At 44.9% G+C, this 20,539-nt stretch overlaps 1 protein-coding gene across 2 annotated transcripts in view; it reads left to right on the top strand.

The window, feature by feature from the left end:
• The window catches only part of TTF1 (transcription termination factor 1), a 30,150-nt gene extending 9,971 nt beyond the window's left edge, over positions 1–20,179 (top strand). The window contains exons 5-11 of one of the 2 annotated variants that reach the window (XR_005239001.2): positions 622–700; positions 4,696–4,826; positions 6,389–6,616; positions 7,418–7,507; positions 9,007–9,072; positions 18,246–18,331; positions 19,641–20,179. Coding sequence is in view for 1 of the 2 variants with exons in the window: in XM_008005863.3 (XP_008004054.3) it covers positions 622–700; positions 4,696–4,826; positions 6,389–6,623; positions 7,418–7,507; positions 9,007–9,072; positions 18,246–18,331; positions 19,641–19,915 (962 nt within the window). In the remaining variant the exon portion in view is untranslated. Of the gene's footprint in view, positions 1–621; positions 701–4,695; positions 4,827–6,388; positions 6,624–7,417; positions 7,508–9,006; positions 9,073–18,245; positions 18,332–19,640 lie in introns of both variants that reach the window. The other variant, XM_008005863.3, reaches the window with a different exon arrangement.
• Positions 20,180–20,539: the final 360 nt, after the last annotated feature.

The raw sequence follows: 20,539 nt of genomic DNA, 5'->3' as shown, positions 1-20,539 counted from the left end.
TACACACCATGGTCTCCCACGTTTTTTAAGTGTGGCCATATGTGTGCTTTGTAACTGGAACCCTCCGACTGGAGGTGCTGCTTGTGAAGTTAGGTCAGGCTGTCATGGAGGATCAGGGCCAAAGCAAATCTCTCTTGAATTTAAAGAGGATAATTTCTTAGGTGTTCTGTGGAGTCCACGAAGAAAAACAGGCTAGTGCACCCCCGTTGAGGGATTATTTCACCTTAGAGTGAGAAAGTGAGAAAAGCTGATTTGGGAAAGATTTGTTGTTCATCTTCTGGAGAACTGTTACCCTGTATTCTCCACCGTAGTGTTCTCTTCCTCTTAATTCAAATCATGTTAAAATCACTTTGTCTTGTAAGGATTCTTTCCACAAATTGCATAGACCACCGGAAGCTGGAGCCTCAGGGTACTCAGCATTTAGTTTTCGGAGATCTCCAAGGAGACTGATGATTGTGTATATCTGCTCTTCAAGACAGCTTTGTTCAGGACACAGGAAATCCCAGCCTTAACACGGGGCTTAGGATAGTTCATGTTGTTACAAGGGCTGTTCTGGGTTCCTTTTACAATTGTGACTTCATGTCATGTGAGCCCCTCTGATCACCTTTCTTCTGACTTTAGGTAGGAACATTGCCCGGCCCTGGAAACTTATATACTATCGAGCAAAGAAGATGTTCGATGTCAACAATTACAAAGGCAGGTAAGAAAAGTCTCAGCAGCTTGAGACAGGACATTTCTCTAGTCTTTGCTGATACCGTAAATCAAGACATTCACAGCAGTGGATTAACAGTAAAAATAATGAAGCTTTGTGTGTGTGAAGCCAGATGGTGTGTCACATGTGTGCATCTTCAAGGCCCTTTTCCATTCTCAGCTCTTTAGTGAAGGCTTAGTGACCTGTTTCCTGCATCTGCAGCTTTCTCTATACTTTTTCTTTAGCACTCTCCATACGCTGCCTCATGTGCTGTTACTCCTGTTTGCTGTGCTCTCTGCTTACTTTGTAATCTCCTTGTGAACCCAAACATCCCATCTTGACAGATGTTCCGTTCAGCACTTAGCAGACTGCTGTGGGTTTTTAGTAACTATTTGAAGGTGGAGGTAAGCGCTGGGATTATTGGGTCCGTTAAATGCAGTTCAGTGGTATCAACCCAGGGTGCTCAACCCGGCTGTCATTCTCTCCTTCCTTTTCCCCAAATACAATGTCCGATTATAATGTGCTTCCAACATTCCACATTTAAAAACAAACCAAACATAGACCAGGTGTTTGGGTTAGCACGTTCGCACTCTGCTCAAGGACAGGAGGAGAAGCGGGAAGGTGTTGGCTTGGATTCCAAGGGCCCCCCCAAAACTACCTTCTACTCAACTACTTGACCTTTCTCTGAGAGGCAGGTTTCTGAAATCTTCTGGTGGCAGTTGAGTTCTACTTAGCTCTGTGATTGTAAACCAAAACATAGATCATTACCTAAACTTCCAACATTGATGTCACCTCGGTTTCCTTTTTAAATTTTTTACTGAAAGAAGTCAGCCTTAGGTGAGGAAAGTTCATACACAGACTACCTGCCCTGCCTATTTTTCCCCAACTCCAAGGTTAGACAGTTGTGAATAGAACTTTAAGAAAAACCACTAAAGGTAACATTTTTTTTTTTTTTTTGAGACGGAGTCTCGCTCTGTTGCCCAGGCTGGAGTGCAGTGGCCGGATCGCAGCTCACTGCAAGCTCCGCCTCCCGGGTTTACGCCATTCTCCTGCCTCAGCCTCCCGAGTAGCTGGGACTACAGGCGCCCGCCACCTCGCCCGGCTAGTTTTTTGTATTTTTTAGTAGAGACGGGGTTTCACCGTGTTCGCCAGGATGGTCTCGATCCCCTGACCTTGTGATCCGCCCGTCTGGGCCTCCTTAAGTGCTGGGATTACAGGGTTGAGCCACCGCGCCCCTGCCTAAAGGTAACATTTTAAATGGGATTTCCGAGAATGCTTTTGGCAGGTTAATGGTGGCAGCTGAGATAATATATTTCCACCTGTGACACACATAGAGCAATGCACTTTTTAGAGTAATTTTTAGAGTCATTCTAATAATTTATCAGTTCATCTATTTGTACTACATTATTTGTGTTGTGGTGATTATTTACCCTTAGAATATTTTTATAACATGCAATTTCTGACTGAAAAAAAGTAGAAAGTAAAAAAAATCAAAGAGTTAGTATTATTTTAATTTTGAATTTTTGTTGTTGTTTTGTTTTGTTGAGACAGAGTCTCGCTCTGTCACCCAGGCTGGAGTGAAATGGCGCGATCTCGGCTCACTGCAACCTCCGCCTCTCGGGTTCGAGCAATTCTCCTGTCTCAGCCTTCCGAGTAACTGGGACTATAGGCACCCACCAACACACCCAGCTAATTTTTGTATTTTTGGTAGAGACGGGTTTCACCATATTGGTCAGACTGGTCTTGAACTCCTGACCTCAGGTGATCCGCCTACCTCAGCCTCCCACAGTGCTGGGATTACACGTGTGAGCTACCGTGCCCGGCAATTGTTTGTGGTATTTTTTTGGGTTTTTTTTTGTTTTTTTTGAGACGGAGTCTCACTCTGTCGCCCAGGCTAGAGTGCAGTGGCGCGATCTGGGCTCACTGCAACCTCCACCTCCCAGGTTCACGCCGTTCTCCTGCCTCAGCCTTCCGAGTAGCTGGGACTACAGGCACCCACCACCATGCCTGGCTAATTTTTTTGTATAGTTTTAGTAGAGATGGGGTTTCACTGTGTTAGCCAGGGTGGTCTCTATCTCCTGACCTCATGATCCACCCGCCTCGGCCTCCCAAAGTGCTGGGATTACAGACAGGCATGAGCCACCACACCTGGCCTTTCTTTTTCTTTTCTTTTTTTTGAGACAGCGTCTCACTCTGTCACCAGGCTGGAGTGCAGTGGTGCAATCTCAGCTCATTGTAACCTCCACCTCCTGGGTTCAAGTGATTCTCCTGCCTCAGCCTCCCAAGAGGCTGGGACTACAGGCGTGTGTCACCACACCCAGCTAATTTTTGTATTTTTAGTAGAGACAAGGTTTCACCATGTTGACCAGGCTGATCTTGAATTCCTAACCTCAAGTGATCCTCCTGCCTCGGCCTCCCAAAGTGCTGGGATTATAGGCTTGAGCCACCATACCTGACTGACAGCCATGATTCTTAGTAGTGAAGAATAGACCAGGCATAGTGGCTCACACCTGTAATTCCCAACACTTTGAGAGGCTGAGGCAGGCGCATCACTTGAGGTCAGGGGTTTGAGACCAGACTGGCCAACATGGTGAAACCTTATCCCTACTAAAAATACAAAAATTCACTGGGTGTGGTGGTGCACGCTTATAATCCCAGCTCCTTGGGAGGCTGAGGTGGGAGGATTGCTTGATCCCTGGAGGTGGAGGTTGCAGTGAGCTATGATCATGCCACTGTGCTCCAGCCTGGGTGACAGAGCCAGACCCTGTCTCAAAGAAAAAAAAAAAAAAAGAAATTGTATTTTTCTAGGATTTCTAGAATTATGTTGCCTTAGTGATGACATAAACCACCATTCCTATTCAGATAGGAATCTGAAGATGTTGTGAAGATTGCTTTTTATTTACTTATTTAGGTTTTTAATCTTAAAATCCATTTACAATATTATAGTGCTTTTTTTAGTACTTTAATGTGTGTATTTTTATGTAGGATGAATGCACTTTACATTTCTTAAGTAGTTACATATTTACAGTAAGCCATTTGTTGTATGTTTATGGAATGCCTGTTGTCTGTCAAGCATTATGGATACCATAGTGTATGAAACCGACAAGGTCTCTGCCCTCATGGAACTTCCCTTCTTGAGCTGTGTCTTCCAGTGTGGTGACCAGCAGCCTCCTGGGCCTGTCAAACATTTGAAATGTAGTTAGTCCACATTGAGATGCTGTCAGAGTAAAACACATGCTGGGTTTTGAAGGCTTCAGATGAAGAACCGAATGTAAAATACATCATTGATATTTTTTGATACTGATGACATGTTGAAATGATAGCATTTTTAATATATTGAGTTCAGTGAAATATATTATTTTTTGTTTTTGTTTTTCATCACGCAACATGCCCATATAAAAAATATATTCTTAAAGTTTCTTTTATTAAAACTAGGTTAAAGTGAATTTTCCTATGACTACTAGGAAACTTAAAATCCGTAAGAGGCTCGTATTATGTTTCTGTTGGGTGGTGCTGGTCTAGAGGAAGAGGCGTGAACAAGGGAGCCTGTACATGTGTGAGTGCGGGTTGTGACCAGTGCTGTGAAAGAGAAGCACAGTGTTCTCTAGGAGCAATCAACAGGGGGACTTCAGGCTAAGGGAGACAGGGAGGTGCTCCCTGAAAACGCACCGTTTAAACTGCACTGGCGAGTGGGCAGGCACTGTCCAGGTGGGGTAGAGGAAAGCCATTTCCACCACAGGGACAGAGGCTCTGAGCTGAAGAAGGGCTAAGTGATTGCTCTGGCTGCTGTTCAGTTGAACCAGGCCTCTGGTCTCGACTTCAGTGATTGATTGATAGGATGACCACCATTGAGACGCCAACAGGAAGTGAAGAGAGCTCTGACCCGGTTCCCTGACAGCCTACGCCATTTAGCTTTTCCCACGATTGCTGCGTACTGGGATGAGAATACCGTATTTAATCTGATAGTGAGTTTAAACTTGTGAAATGTTTTCCCTTTCTGTTAGGTATAGCGAAGGAGACACTGAGAAGTTAAAGATGTACCATTCTCTCCTTGGGAATGACTGGAAGACGATTGGTGAGATGGTGGCCCGAAGTAGCCTCTCTGTGGCCCTGAAGTACTCGCAGATCAGCAGTCGTAAGTGGCAGCCACCAGTGCCCGCCTCGCTGAAGAAATAAGCCCTGACAGGCCTGGTTCAGCCATAACTGATCCAATGCCCAGAAATCACCGCAGACCTGTCTTCTGCGAGAGCTTTGTTTGTTAAGCTGTTCTTTATACTAATTCATTTGGTTTCCTCCTGTATTCAGTGAAGCCATGCAACCTTTACCCACTAGGCTGATTTTTACCACACTTCAATAACTGTCCGTGCAAATATAACTGCCAAGTGAACCCAAGAAACTGGTGGTGGGAGAGCCTGGGCGGAGGGTCACTTTCCCGCGGTGGCATGGGACACCTTGGGAGGGAGGCAGGCATGTAGTTCGTGCCTGTCAGGCGGGGACTTTTCTCAGAACCAGTGTTGGTGACCTCCTGTCTCTATCTCCTCTTTCTTAAAAGGTTTCCTTTAAGAAGACAGTCCTTATCGGGTTTCTGTTTAGCACAGGGGCTCACATACTCCGGCCACACAGGTAGTGCCTTGCAGCCAGTTCTTCAAGTTTCCAAGAAATAAAGGAAAAATCTTGAATTTTTTTTTTTTTTTTTTAATTTTGTAAACTCTAGATATCTTTTTTCTTTCTTGGAAATCTCTTGATTTTTAAATTTTCATCCAAATTGTTATTGAGGGGAAAATGTAACATTCTGTGGAATGTTACCAAAAGCACAGCCAAGCAGCTGCCAGTGTGAGACTCCTTACTTTTTAAGGTCTCAGTCTGTGTGTGACTGTGAATGTGTCCAGTGAAGAAGGGTGAACCATCGATACTGTGGGCATCTGCCATAGATAATTGGCTTCAGAAATTCTCAAGTGCCTTCATCAAGTACTGTGCTGGTGTCACTGTGGCTATTATTGTTACACTAGGAACTCTTGGCCAAGAGACATGTACATAACATAAAAGCCATTGGCTGGCTTTTCTTCCCCCATTAAACGTTTGGGAACCTCACAGTTTCATGTGGGAGACATTGTTCTCAGAAACAGGATGAACAACTGTTTTGAAATAAATAAATGAAACAATGCTTTAAGAAAGGACTTACTTAATAATTTCCGGCTTTAGTTCTTAAAAAGAATCCATGACTGGCCGGGCGCAGTGGCTCACGCTTGTAATCCCACACTTTGGGAGGCCGAAGCGGGTGGATCACGAGGTCAGGAGATCGAGACCATCCTGGCTAACACGGTGAAACCCCGTCTCTACTAAAAAACACAAAAAATTAGCCGGGCGTGGTGGCGGGCGCCTGTGGTCCCAGCTGTGCGGGAGGCTGAGGCAGGAGAATGGCGTGAACCTGGGAGGCGGAGCCTGCAGTGAGCCGAGATCGCGCCACTGCACTCCAGCCTGGGCGACAGAGCAAGACTCCGTCTCAAAAAAAAAAAAAAATCCATGACCATGTTAGTAATTTCATTTTAATATGCACATGATTGCGTTTGTTTTATGTCTGTATAATTGAGATGCCCATTATTTTCTGAAAAGTATCTGATTTATCATTTCATTTTTAATATTGTGTTTGAAAGCGAATAGATTAGCAACTATAAGGCCATCTTTTTGTATCTACAGAAAGAAATCGTGGTGCTTGGAGTAAGTCTGAAACCCAGAAACTAATCAAGGCTGTTGAAGAAGTGATTCTAAAGAAAATGTCTCCCCAGGAGTTAAAAGAGGTGGATTCCAAACTCCAAGAAAATCCTGAAAGTTGCCTATCAATTGTTCGGGAAAAACTCTACAAGGGCATATCTTGGGTAGAAGTAGAAGCTAAAGTGCAAACCAGAAATTGGATGCAGTGTAAAAGTAAGTGGTAAGTTCTTCCCTCTCTCTTTCTCTCTCTCTCCAGCTTCTGTGGAGAGCTGAGGTTACCAAGAATATCTGCGTAACTGCTGTGTGGAAGCTTACGTGTCAAGAACAATCGTGTCTCGTCTACTGCCCCTTCTGCTTCTGTATCACTCTCTGATTTAAATTAGCACATAACTAGCCCTGATGCATTGAAGAGTGTATGCTTTCCTCCTAAAGAACTTGAACCTTTTTAAAACTGAATATTGACTTCTGATTTCTTTACTCTCTTTCTAAGTCTTTAATAAAACAAGGTAGCAATCTGTTGGCAGCATTAGAAAAAAAGACAGGGGCTGCGCGTGGTGGCTCACACCTGTAATTCCAACCCTTTGGGAGTCTAAGGCAGGCAGATCAAGAGTTCAAGACCAGCCTGGCCAATGTGGCAAAACCCTGTATCTACCAAAAATACAAAAGTTCAAGAGGCCGGGAGTTCAAGACCAGCCTGGCCAATGTGGCAAAACCCTGTATCTGCCAAAAATACAAAAATTAGCCAAGTGTGGTGGCTCACAGCCACCAGTAATCCCAGCTACCTTGGAGGCTGAGGCAGGAGAATCACTTCAACCTGGACAGCGGAGGTTGCAGTGAGCTGAGACTGTGCCACTGCACTCCAGCCTGGGTGACAAAGTGAGACTCCGTCTCAAAAAAAAAGAAAAGTTAGAAGTTGGTTCTGAATGAGAGCAATTTAGATGAGAAAAATATAGGAAATTTTAATGAAACCTCTACCCTTGAAAGTAAACTTTGTTTTTCTTCCTTTTAATGTAGGACAGAAATTCTAACCAAGAGGATGACTAATGGTCGGCGCATATACTGTGGCGTTAATGCCCTGCGGGCCAAGGTCAGCCTTATTGAAAGGTAGGAAAAATAGAAATGGACGCCTCTTAACTGTTTCTGTCTCTAGCCAAAGAGAAGTTGTTAACCCAGCAGAATCTGCAGTGAGATTGCCAAGGTCCAAATCCCTGTTCCATCACTTCCCGCATGTATTGTGGGCCTATGACCTACCGTTCTGAGTCTCAGTTTACTCATCTTAACTCATCTACTGAGGATGAAGATAATCGTACCTACCTCTTAGTGCTTTCAGGAGGATAAAAGAAAATAACATATGAAACGTACTGTGTACTCCATGTAATTATTTTAGTCTTTGAAGCATTTCATATGGATAAAATTATTTACGCCCATTGGAAAATGGGGGCGAATGATTCAGACAGAGCCCTCCTGTGCTCCAGCATGAGCCTGTTGGTGTCATCCTTACTTGTCTTTGGTTTTGTCTTTGAGTTCCTGGTCCATGCAGGGTCCCTGCTAAAGTGTTGAAGGGTGACGAGGAAAAGGGAGACATGGGCCCGTTTTGTGATGCCTGTGAGACTAGTGGACCTGGCCCATGTCGACTGAGGAACAGCAAAGAGCAGCAGAAGCCTGTGGGTTCTGGCCCTGCTGTCCGCCTTCTTTCCCTCTGCCTCACGCGTGCCTCTGCCTAAGGCTCACTGTGGGTTTCCTGATCCTCTTTCCTATGCCCCCGCCCAGTCTTCCCTGCTAGAGCAACAGCATAAATTAGCAGATCCAAGAAGGGCATCTCTAGTCAAACAGGCCTGGGTTCCAGTGTTGGCCCCACCTATTAGTCATGCAATCTGGAGCCCGTGACTGAGTCTCTCGGCACCGTTTCCCTGTCTGTAGGTCGGGGGGAGGGTTACTGTGAATGAATGTGTTGCGCTTTAAGGTCTTCACCGGCTCGGCGTGGTGCCTCGTGCCCATAATCCCAACACTGGGAGGCCAGGAAGATTGCTTGAGCCCCGGAGTTTGAGAGCAGCCTGAGCAACATGTGGAGACTGTCTCTACAAAAAACAATCTAAAAAATTAACCAGGCATGGTGCCACGTGCTTATGGTTCCAGCTTCTTGAGAGACTGAGGTGGGAGAGTCGCCTGAGCCCAGGAGGTTGAGGCTGCAGTGAGCCACGATCACGCCACTGCAGTCCAGCCAAGGTGACACAGCGAGACCCAGTATTTTAAAAAAAAGACCTTCACAGCATCTGTCACATAGTAAGATGTCCTCTTACTGCGTGTCTATGTTGAATGATGAGGTGGTGGTTTTTGCTGTGAGAAAGCAACATGGTTTGGTGAGAGACACAAAGGGCTCAGAGGAGGAGAGAGGTCTTTTCAGCCCATCTCTGCAGCCCAGCAACTCACTGACCTGGATTAACCCTGGGCTGGGATGCTGACCTCACTGTGCATGTGTAATGAGGGAGCTGGAATGGGGCGAAAGCATGGATACCTTCCAGCTCTTAACGCTCCATGCGTCCATGAAGATGGCTAGCATGCTGATTTTTGCTCGACAATTTAATTGGTATTTTTTCTCACAGGTTGTATGAAATAAATGTGGAAGATACTAATGAAATAGACTGGGAAGATCTTGCTAGTGCCATAGGGTAAGACCATTTGTTTAATATTAAAGTAATTAAAATATAGAGATGACTTAATAAATATAATAACTCTCTATCATCTTACAGGGCTGATAATGATGCTGCATTTGGACTTTTGTATAAGTGGTGCTTAAAATTCAGTGTATTTGGTGAAACCCCATCTCTACTAAACATACAAAAAATTAGCTGGGCGTGGTGGCAGGCACCTGTAGTCCCAGCCATTTGGGAGGCTGAGGCAGGGGGCGCCTGTAGTCCCAGCTACGCGGGAGGCTGAGGCAGGAAAATGACATGAACCCAGGAGGCGGAGATTGCAGTGAGCCAAGATCATGCCACTACACTCCAGCCTGAGTGACAGAGTGAGACTCCATCTCAAAAAAAAAAAATCAGTGTATTTGCTAGGAAACCAATTTGTTAGTGCAGAGGAAACAATAATTTTAGGAGCAATGTATACGTAAAGGCTCTGAGCTGCTAGGTAGATCAGGTTTTCATGACACTAAATACATCATTAGTTGGATATGTTTTTGATTTTTTCTTCCCTTTTTTTAGTGTCACATAGATCATCACACCTCAGGTGTTTTGTGATGACAGATTTTAGCTAGAGCATAATACCAATGGCCCACCCCCCTACCTCCTATTTCAGTTTTCCAGTGGAAAAATAATTGTGTAAGGAAATATTACCATACAGTCTAGTTGACCTTGGCAGGCATTGGAGGTGATATTATAGGGACTTTAGTAACAATAGAGTGAATTTTCCCAGTACATACCTTTTATCAATTCCAATTATTGAAAAATCAAAAGTTCAGCATTACTCTTCACCCACTAAATACAAATATATGCCAGGCATTTTTCTAGGCTCTGGGGATACAGCACTGAACAAAAACCAAGTTCCTTGCCTGGTAGAGTGTCCATTCTGCTGACACAAATACCAAGTTTTGTATAGTATAGAATTAACCTGGGCCGGGCGCGGTGGCTCAAGCTTGTAATCCCAGCACTTTGGGAGGCCGAGACGGGCGGATCACGAGGTCAGGAGATCGAGACCATCCTGGCTAACACGGTGAAACCCCGTCTCTACTAAAAAATACAAAAAAAAAACTAGCCGGGCGAGGTGGCAGGCGCCTGTAGTCCCAGCTACTCGGGAGGCTGAGGCAAGAGAATGGCGTGAACCCGGGAGGCGGAGCTTGCAGTGAGCTGAGATCCGGCTACTGCACTCCAGCCTGGGCCACAGAGCGAGACTCCGTCTCAAAAAAAAAAAAGAATTAACCTAAAAACTACACTGATGATAATGATATCAAACTAATAATAATTATTGACTACCTTCTGTATACCAGGCGCAACACGTAGTGATGAATAAGGACTTTTAGGAACTCACATTTAGTTCTGGGAAGAGACTGTAAACAGATAAGCTCATTTCAGACAGCATGGTACCGAAAAGAAAACAAAAATAGGGCAGAAGGGACTGGGGGCAATCAGGGTGGTTAGGGAAGACTTCGGAAGCAGAAGCGGTGGCAGGGTAGCCATGCGGGGATGAGACTGAAGGGTGTTCGGACAGAGTAGTGAATGCAGACACCTTGAGCCGGCGCTGACTGGGCACATTCAGGAGACTGGAAAGGGGCCAGGTGGCCCAGGACAGTGAGTAAAACGATGGTAGCAATGGACTGGGTGGGTCTGCAGGCCAGACTCCCACGCCTCAGGGGACTCCAGACAGTTGACAACACAGCACACGCTCTAGACATCCAGGAGTTCCAGTGACCTTTGTGTACCCAATTTGAAACTTTGTAAGCACTAGTAATTCTCTGGTTTTCAGCCCAGCTCTCACTTCAAAATCATCTGGGGAACTTTTAAAAAATACAACTGCTGGGCCGGGCGCGGTGGCTCACGCCTGTAATCGCAACTCTTTGGGAGGCCAAGGCGGGCGGATCACAAGGTCAGGAGATCGAGACCACGGTGAAACCCCGTCTCTACTAAAAAAAAATACAAAAAATTAGCTGGGCGAGGTGGCAGGCGCTTGTAGTCCCAGCTACTTGGGAGGCTGAGGCAGGAGAATGGCGTGAACCCGGGAGGCGGAGCTTGCAGTGAGCCGAGATCGCGCCACTGCACTCCAGCCTGGGCAACAGAGCCAGACTCCATCTCAAAAAAAAAAAAAAAAAAAATACAAGTGCCACATGAATGGGATTGGCCTGGTGTGGGGTCTGGCCATCCGGATAGTTCAGAGCTCCAGGTGACTGATGTGCTACCCTCCCGAGACCCCGTGCTTTAGCGCTGGTTAAATGACTTGGTTGGTTCCCAGTTAGAACATTTTAGTTGTGTGTAACAATTCAAATACAGAACTGAGTATCATGCCCCACCCGTAAGGAAAAAGGACTTGACTGGTCAGTTTGATTTTACCTTTTTTTTTGGAATAGGTAATAGATTATATAGTCCAGAACTGAAGAAACATAGGCCAGGCACGGTGGCTCTTGCCTGTAATCCCAGCACTTTGGGAGGCCAAGGTGGACAGGTCACCTGAGGTCAGGAGTTCAAGACCAGCCTGGCCAACATGGTTCAACTCCGTCTCTACAAAAATACAAAAATTAGCCGGGCATGATGGCAAGTGCCTGTAGTCCCAGTTACTCAGGAGGCTGAGGCAGGAGAATTGCTTGAACCTAGGAGGCAGAAGTTGCAATAAGCCGAGATCGTGCCATTGCACTCCAGCCTGGGCAACAGAGCAAGACTCCATCTCAAAAAAAAAAAAGAGAAAAGAAAAAAGAAACATGAAAGGAAACACAGTGAAAAGTGTCCCCTCACCACTCACCAGCCACACAGCCCTGCAGGAAACCAGTGTCTATTTTCCAGAGATGGTTTATGCAAAATGTCGGCAGGATCTGAGTAATGTCCTGATGGCTAATGTTGGCTATTTATACGTACTTTCTTTTTTTACTCCTCGAGTAGGAGTTACCAGAGATTGCCTTTTCAAAACGCCAGCTTTGATTGCATTGACCCTATCTTGTGATTATTCTAATGTCAGCTGCTTATCATACCCTCCCTTCAGCTCTCTTTGAGTTTATCTTGCTGCTGTTTTTCAACTTCTTGAGATGGGTTCTTAGCTCATTTGCCATTTTTCTTTCTTTGTAATATACATTTAAGGCCATATGTTTTCTTCTAAGTACTGCTTTATTAGCAATGCCCAATTATTTTTTCAGAAACTTTATTAGGAAAATTTTAGACAGATAACAAAATAAATGAACCAATTTAGCAACTGTCAAACTCCAACCATCCTTATTCAACATCTACATTCACTCCCTCCGATTATTGTTATCTTTTTTGGTAAATTTTACATACTTTGCAGCCTTAGTACCTTTCAAAATTCAAATAATTCTAGTAATTCCATTTGGAATCAAGTAATTCCATTTCTAGAAATACATTCTACAAAATAACTTCACACATCCATGAAATGACTTGTATACAAAGTAACTGACTGCAAAATGCCTGTTAATAAGGGACTGGCTATATATATATTTTACCCAATCAGTGAAATTCTTTTTTTTTTTTTGAGACAGAGTCTCGCTCTGTCGCCCAGGCTGGAGTGCAGTGGCACCATCTCTGCTCACTGCAAGCTCTGCCTCCTGGGTTCATGCCATTCTCCTGCCTCAGCCTCCCGAGTAGCTGGGACTACAGGCACCCACCACCACGCCTGGCTAGTTTTTTGTAATTTTAGTGGAGACGGGGTTTCACCATGTTAGTTAGCCAAGATGGTCTCGATCTCCTGACCTCGTGATCCACCCGCCTCAGCCTCCCAAAGTGCTGGGATTACAGGCATGAGCCACCACGTCTGGCCACAGTGAAATTCTTTATAGCTACAAAAAATAATGAGAAAGCCCCTCGGTGGTGGGGCACAGAGAGCGCCAAGATACAGTCTTGGGTGAGGAAACACTGCGTGGGTTGCAGGGTAGCGTGCCAGCGCCACAGAACAGGAAAGCTGCGATGTGTGTGTTTATTCGAGACTTCCAGTCTCTGTGCTCTGGACCAAATAAATCAGACCAGCCCTCCCTCCAGCCCACCTGCCACTGAAGACACGCAAGAAAGGCAAATGAGATGTATGCAAAGTCTCTTAAAGGCTTCAAAAAGCTAAACAAGTTGTAAGAATAACAGAAGGAACCCCGCATCCCTTTCACCCAGAGTCGCCTCTTCTGAACATTCTGCTACATGAACTTTATCATCCCTGTCCCCCTCCTCCAAAGGAATACGGCTTTTCCCATAACCATTCAAGAGTTAGTGGCAGATACCACTTCCCAAGTAAGGATGTTATTTTACATAACCACAGTACAATCGAGAATCAGGAAGTTTCACAATGATACAGTACCACCCTCTAAAACATAGTCTACATTCAGATTTCACCAGTCCTCCCAATGATGTCCTTGGTAGCATTTTCCCCCTTTAACTGTTCCATTTCCTTAGTGTCCTTTTTTTTTTTTTTTTTTGGAGACAACAGTCTCACTCTGTTGCCCAGGCTGGAGTGCAATGGCGTGATCTCGGCTCACTGCACTCTCTGCCTCCTGGGTTCAAGCAATTCTTGTGCCTCAGCCATCTGAATAGCTGGAATTAGAGGCAGGTACCACCCTGCCTGGCTAAATTTTTTTTTCGTTTTTCAATTAGTTAATTTTTTTTTTTTTTTTTTTGAGACAGATTTTCACTCTTGTTGCCCAAGCTAGAGTGCAACAGCATGATCTCAGTTCCCTGCAACCTCCACCTTCTGGGTTCAAGCAGTTCTCCTGTCTCAGCCTCGGAGTAGCTGGGATTACAGGTAACTGCCACCACACCTGGCTAATTTTTGTATTTTTAATAGAGACAAGGTTTCACCATGTTGGCTAGGCTGGTCTCAAACTCCTGACCTCAAGGGATCCACCCACTTCATCCTCCCAACTTGCTGAGATTACAGGCGTGAGCCAGCACACCCAACCTTTTGTGTGTGTATTTTTAGTAGAGATGAGGTTTCGCCATGTTGCCCAGGCTAGTCTTGAACTCCTGGCCTTAAGTGAAGAGATAGGGTTTTGCCATGTTGTCCAGGCTAGTCTCGAACTCCTGGCCTTAATCCCTCTCAAAGTGCTGGGATTACAGATGTGAGCCACCACGCCTGGCCTTCCTTACTGTCTTTTAATCTATGAAGATCGTCCATCTTTGCTGTTGATGGTAGGGAAATTTTGGAGGAATACGGACTAGGTGTTTTGTGGAATGTCCGCAGTTGACGCTTGTCTGACATTTCCTCTTGAGGAGATTCAGGCTGTGTCCTTCGGGCAGGAGTACAGCATATTCCTGATGTTTTCTATCACTGCGTTATGTCACGAGGCACATGATTCTCGTTTTGATTATTTGGCTAAGGCAGCCTCTGCCTCTTTTCCCCACTGTATAAAAATACTGGTTCTTCCTTTGGTGGTAAGAAATGACTGTGGGGAGACATTCTGAGACTATATAAAGATCCTGTTTCTCTTTAAGCTTCTGTCAGTTTCCTTGTGGTTTTCATTTGCATTTCTCATCTGTGAAGTGAGATTGAACATGGCTCTTGTGTTTATAAGCTGTCTCTCTTTACCGTCACTGTGAGCCTTCACTGTACACAGCTCTTGCATTTTAATCAGTTCCTGTGATTGGAGAGGCCACCACTCTCGATATCTGAACTTACTGCTTGCTAAGCAAGGGAGAGCTGGGCTGCAGCGCACAGGCCCGCTACGTGTTGTCGAGCATCATGGGGCTCGGGGATCAGTGACTTTCAGATGCAGGGATGTTGAGGGATTGCTTGGCCTTTGGTTTTGGAAGGTAGACAGTGGGGTGAGGCTGCTGCAGCCTGTCTGACTTCCAGAAGTGTGGCTACTGATGTGAGGTCGCCATTGGTCCATTAGGAAAGGTTTTGTTTTGTGTCTAGTCAATATTCTGTGGAACCATTAAGAAGGGTTTAAACTGGTTCTCGTGGTTAGTTATTTATGGTTTGGGATTATAACCAAACAAGAAAGGACACTCCGTCTCTTCCTTCTTGAATGTGGAGAATTGGAAACTTTCAGTCCAGGCCCTGCCAGAATTCACAGATACATGCCGTGGTCCCAAAGCCTTTTCTTTTCTAGCTGATCTGAGGGGCAGGGGACCCACTCTTCAGCACCATAGGCCCCAAGCAGGGAGGGTGCCAGGTGCTTTGAAGGAGGTGACGCTGATGTGCACCCCACCAGCTCCCATCTTGAGAACGACTTACATTGACAAAGCCCTTTATAATGTCAAACCACTTTTTAAAAATTCAACTTTCCGGCCGGGCGTGGTGGCTCAAGCCTGTAATCCCAGCACTCTGGGAGGCCAAGGCAGGTGGATTGCTTGAGGTCAGGAGTTTGAGACCAATCTGCCCAACATGGTGAAACCCAATCGCCCCATCTTTACTAAAATGCAACAATTAGCTGGATGTAGTGGCAGGCACCGGTAATCCCAGCTAGTGGGGAGACTGAGGCAGAATTGCTTGAACTCGGGAGACGGAGTCTGCAGTGAGCCGAGATTGCGTCACTGCACTCCAGCCTGAGTGACAGAGCCAGACTCTGTCTCCAAAAAAAAAAAAACTTTTCCATTAAATTTGTGTATACTTTGTGACATTTCTTCAAATCACATGATTTTTAAAATTAAAATGGGTTTTTTGGTTTTAAGTAAAACTACATGTTTAAAAACTGATTATTAAGCTGGATGTGGTGACACATGCCTGTTGTCCCAGCTACTCTGGAGGCTGAGGTGGGAGGATCGCTTGAGCCTGAGAGACAGAAGTTGCAGTGAGCCGAGATCACCCCACTGCATTCCAGCCTGGGTGACAGAGTGAGACCCTGTCTCAAAAAAATAAATAAAAATAAATAAAAGGGCCCCACGAAATCCAGGCCAGGGGTAACTGATGAATTGATTATCTATTTAAGGTTTACAAATCTCGGCCGGGCGCGGTGGCTCAAGTCTGTAATCCCAGCACTTTGGGAGGCCGAGGCGGATGGATCACGAGGTCAGGAGATCGAGACCATCCTGGCTAATACGGTGAAACCCCGTCTCTACTAAAAAATACAAAAAACTAGCCGGGCGAGGTGGCGGGCGCCTATAGTCCCAGCTACTCGGGAGGCTGAAGCAGGAGAATGGCGTAAACCCAGGAGGCGGAGCTTGCAGTGAGCTGAGATCCGGCCACTGCACTCCAGCCTGGGTGACAGAGTGAGACTCTGTCTCAAAAAAAAAAAGATTTACAAATCTCAAAACTCTAAGATAGAGATTGTGGCGTCTAGTCAAATACTGTTTGAAATACTATATACTCTCAAAGTTTTAATAACAAAATGGTAAAAATTATATTGAAGGTTCAGTCTCCTCAGATTCTTAAAAACTTCTTTGTGATATAAGCAGGATTTAAGGATAGCATCTCCACCTAATGAGATGTAACACTTGCTTAGTTTTAAAATGTCCAGATCAATTATTGTTATTTCTCGAAGCATGGGCTTGGGTCTGCAGCATGTTGGGCACACAGCATTATGGGAAGGGGAAAGGCACAGGCTGCCTTAGAGCTGGGGTTTCAGAGTGAGACAGATTTGGCATAGAGTCCAGGGACTCCACTTAAAGTCTGTGGGCAATTGTTACCTATTTGTCTGAGCCTTTTGTTTCCTCATCGGCATAATGATTTAATAGGCCATTAGGAGGGCTAAAGGAGATAATGGGCCAGGTGCAGTGGGTCACACCTGTAGTCCCAGCACTTGGGAGGCCAAGGCGGGTGGATCACCTGAAGTCAGGAGTTCAAGACCAGTCTGGCCAGCATGGTGAAACCCTGTCTCTACTAAAAATACAAAAATTTAGCCCAGCATGGTGGTGGGCACCGGTATTCCCAGCTACTCAGGAGGCTGAGCCAGGAGAACAACTTGAACCCTGGAGGCAGAGGTTGCAGTGAACCGAAAATGTGCCTCTGCACTCCAGCCTGGGTGACAGAGTGAGACTCCATCCGCCCGAAAAAAAAGAAGATAATGCAAGAAAGAGACATAGTCTGGTACCTGGCACATACGTCCTCAGCTAGTGATTACTGTAATGAAGAGGTTGGAAGAATCTGATCACCTTTTACCTCTACATACTTAACAGATCAAATTCTTCATGCTAATTATTTTAACTACTGGATTAGTTAATTGTTTTTTAATGTTCCCCTTTTATTAGGAAAAAGTGCCCAAAAAGTTAAGTTAGTGGTTTTTACTTTAAAAAACAATTGGCCGGGCGCGGTGTCTCACACCTGTAATCCCAGCACTTTGGGAGGCTAAGGCGGGCGGATCACAAGGTCAGGAGATCGAGACCATGGTGAAACCCCATCTCTACTAAAAATACAAAAAATTAGCCGGGCACGGTGGCGGTCGCCTGTAGTCCCAGCTACTCAGGAGGCTGAGGCAGGAGAATGGCGTGAACCCAGGAGGCGGAGCTTGCAGTGAGCTGAGATCGCGCCACTGCACTCCAGCCTGGGCTGAGCGAGACTCCGTCTCAAAAAAAAAAAACAATTAAAGAATAATTTCTGACCCACTTATTGTAAATTGAAATGTATTGTAAATTGAAAACGTACCAAAACCTCGTAAGCATCTGCTTTTTTTAGCTTTGTAAGATAAATATCAGGGAACATCTATCTTTGAATTGTGACCAATACGTACATATGTGTCCTGAGTGTAATGATTAAGAGGGTAGGATCTGGAGTCACACTACCTGCTGAAGTCCCTGCTCTATCCCTGATTAGCCGTGTGAACTTGGGCAACCTCTCTGTGCCTCAGTTTCCTCATCTCTCCAGCACAAGGGGGAGAGTGGTAGCTCCCTCCTCGAGTTGCTGCGAGGATTATTTATTGCTGCAGTTGAGGTGCTTAGGGCAGGGCTGAGCACCAGGTAAGCATCAGCACATTGGCCAGCATTATACTTTGCCTTCTCGACTAGTGATAGAAGTTATTTTAATTTAAACAGAATCCATTCTGTACTACTGATTCTTTTTCCCCTTTACGTTTTTTTAAACCAAATAAACAATAGCTTTCCATCTTCCACAAAAATTATGTCATATTTGTATCACACATGTATGATGATCTTATGTTTATGTAAAGCTATAAACCTCACCTGAATCCATGTACTGACTACACTGTATTGAAATCATAGATTTTTAAACTAACTTGCTTTTTATCTTTTTTTTTCCTTTTCTAAAGTGATGTTCCTCCATCTTATGTTCAAACTAAATTTTCTAGGCTGAAAGCTATCTATGTTCCATTTTGGCAGAAAAAGACTTTTCCAGGTTAGTATTCTTAATATTTATATGGCTAAGAACATGGCGTTTGGTGCCACATGCTGGTAATGAAAGTCACCTAGGCAAGTGACTGGACTTAGAGCCTCAGCTTCATCAGCTGCAAAATGGTGGAAACAGGCAGGTGTAATCCCTACGTGGCAGGACTTTCTGAAGTCCTAAATGAGGTCATGAACGTGTAAGGTGTGGTCATCCCGGTGCTTGACACTTAGTGACCACTCTGTAAATAGCTGAGTCCTGCTGGTGTTGCCATCACACACACACACACTCATGTGCACACAGCACATGCACACGACATGCCTGTGCACCACACCACATGCACATACACACATACACATGCACATACACACAGAAGCATACACGCATTCCAGAAAGAATGAAAGACACCCAGTTCCTTCTTTGTAGCCATTTGTGGATGTTTTAGATATGTAAGTCCCAAACTCAGATCATCAGAGCCATGTGAGAAACTTGTTAAAAACACAAATTCCTGACCAGATGCAGTGGCTTATGTTTGTAATCCCAACACTTTGAGAGGCCAAGGTGGGAGGATTGCCTAAGACAAGGAATTCAAGACCATCCTGGGCAACATAGAGAGACCCTTCCCCCCTCCCTACACACACCCCTATCTCTACAAAAAATACAAAAATTATCCGGGAATGGTGGTGCATGTCTGTGTTCCCAGTTACTTGGAAGGCTGAGGTGGGAGGATTGCTTGAGCCTGGGAGTTCCAGGCTGCAGTGCGTGTGATCACACTGCTGCACTCCAGCTGGGGTGACACAGAGAGACCCTATCTCAAAAAAAAAAAAAAAAAGATATAGATTTCTGGGCCTCATTTCAGATCTACCAATTCCTGGTCTCTAGACCGAATCCAGAGCCTGGATTTTCACTAACAAGCTTGCAGGCCTGTGCTCTCTCTCAGTGTCTGCGCAGCACTGGTGTTTCTCCTGGGCCCACCATTTGGATGATATCGTATCCTGGGCTGTGATGAAATGCATCTTTGCGTTCAGCAGACATCACTACCTGGGTTTGAATCCTTATGAACTCCATGGCCTTGGGCAGGTCTCTTAATGTCTTTATGCCTTGGTTTCCTCAATTGAAAAACAAGTTAAAAATAGTACCTAACTCATAGGATTTTTGCAAGGATTGAAGAAGTGAACGTGAGTAAACCAATTGGAACCAGACCTTACACACAGCAATAACAGGAGCAGTTCATAGTCATTACCAGTCTCCTGTATGCCTCAACCGTGATAAGAGGCCTTGTACAGACAGATAATTGCACAATTAAATTTCTTTTCTGTAGAGATCATCGACTACCTTTATGAGACGACTCTACCTTTGCTTAAAGAAAAGTTAAAAAAGATGTTGGAGAAAAAAGGCACTGAAATCCAGACTCCTGCAGCACCCAAGCAAGTTTTCCCGTTTCGAGACATCTTTTATTATGAAGACAATAGTGAAGGAGAGGACATAGAAAAAGAAAGTGAAGGCCAGGCGCCGTGGCTCACGCCTGTAATTCCAGCACTTTGGGAGGCTGACGCCAGTGGGTCATCTGAGATCAGGAGTTCGAGACCAGCCTGACCAACATGGTGAAGACCTGTCACTACTAAAAATGCAAAAATTAGCCGGGTGTGGTGGTACTCACCTGTAATTTCAACTTGGGAGGCTGAGGCAGGAGAATCACTTGAACCCAGGAGGCGGAGGTTGCAGTGAGCCAAAGTCGCACCACCGCATGAGAGAGAGCTTACTATTTCTTGTCCCTTTTTTTCAGTTTGATTATATTTATATATATGTCAGTAAATCTGTTTTCAGTATTGATGTTTAATAAAGAATGTACAATGGCCAGAGTTCTACTCTTTCTTCTGGAGCATTAAAATGTATTGCCATTCATATTAAAGTGTATTTGAATGTGAAAAGAAAGAGGAACATATGGATTGATTTAATAAATAATTACAACTAATGGTTTTATTAAAGGACAAAAGTTTCACAAATCCCTCTAATTGTAGCAGAGAATAGGGTCACATTCTATTAACATTTCATTACGTAAGTTCAGCTATATGGGTACTGAATGAAAAGGAGAAAGTTAACAATTTCAGAAAAGCATGTGCCCTTCTGCTGTGTTTCCAGTTGTTCAGATGTCTGCTCTCCATGTATAGATGTATCACATTCGTGTTAGATGGAAGTTGTGAATCAAGTTCCCTCAAA

Source organism: Chlorocebus sabaeus, chromosome 12, assembly GCF_047675955.1.
Source record: "Chlorocebus sabaeus isolate Y175 chromosome 12, mChlSab1.0.hap1, whole genome shotgun sequence".
Lineage (NCBI taxonomy): Eukaryota > Metazoa > Chordata > Mammalia > Primates > Cercopithecidae > Chlorocebus > Chlorocebus sabaeus.
The sequence above is the reverse complement of the archived record's forward strand: the minus strand, read 5'-3'. Positions and strand labels throughout refer to the sequence as shown.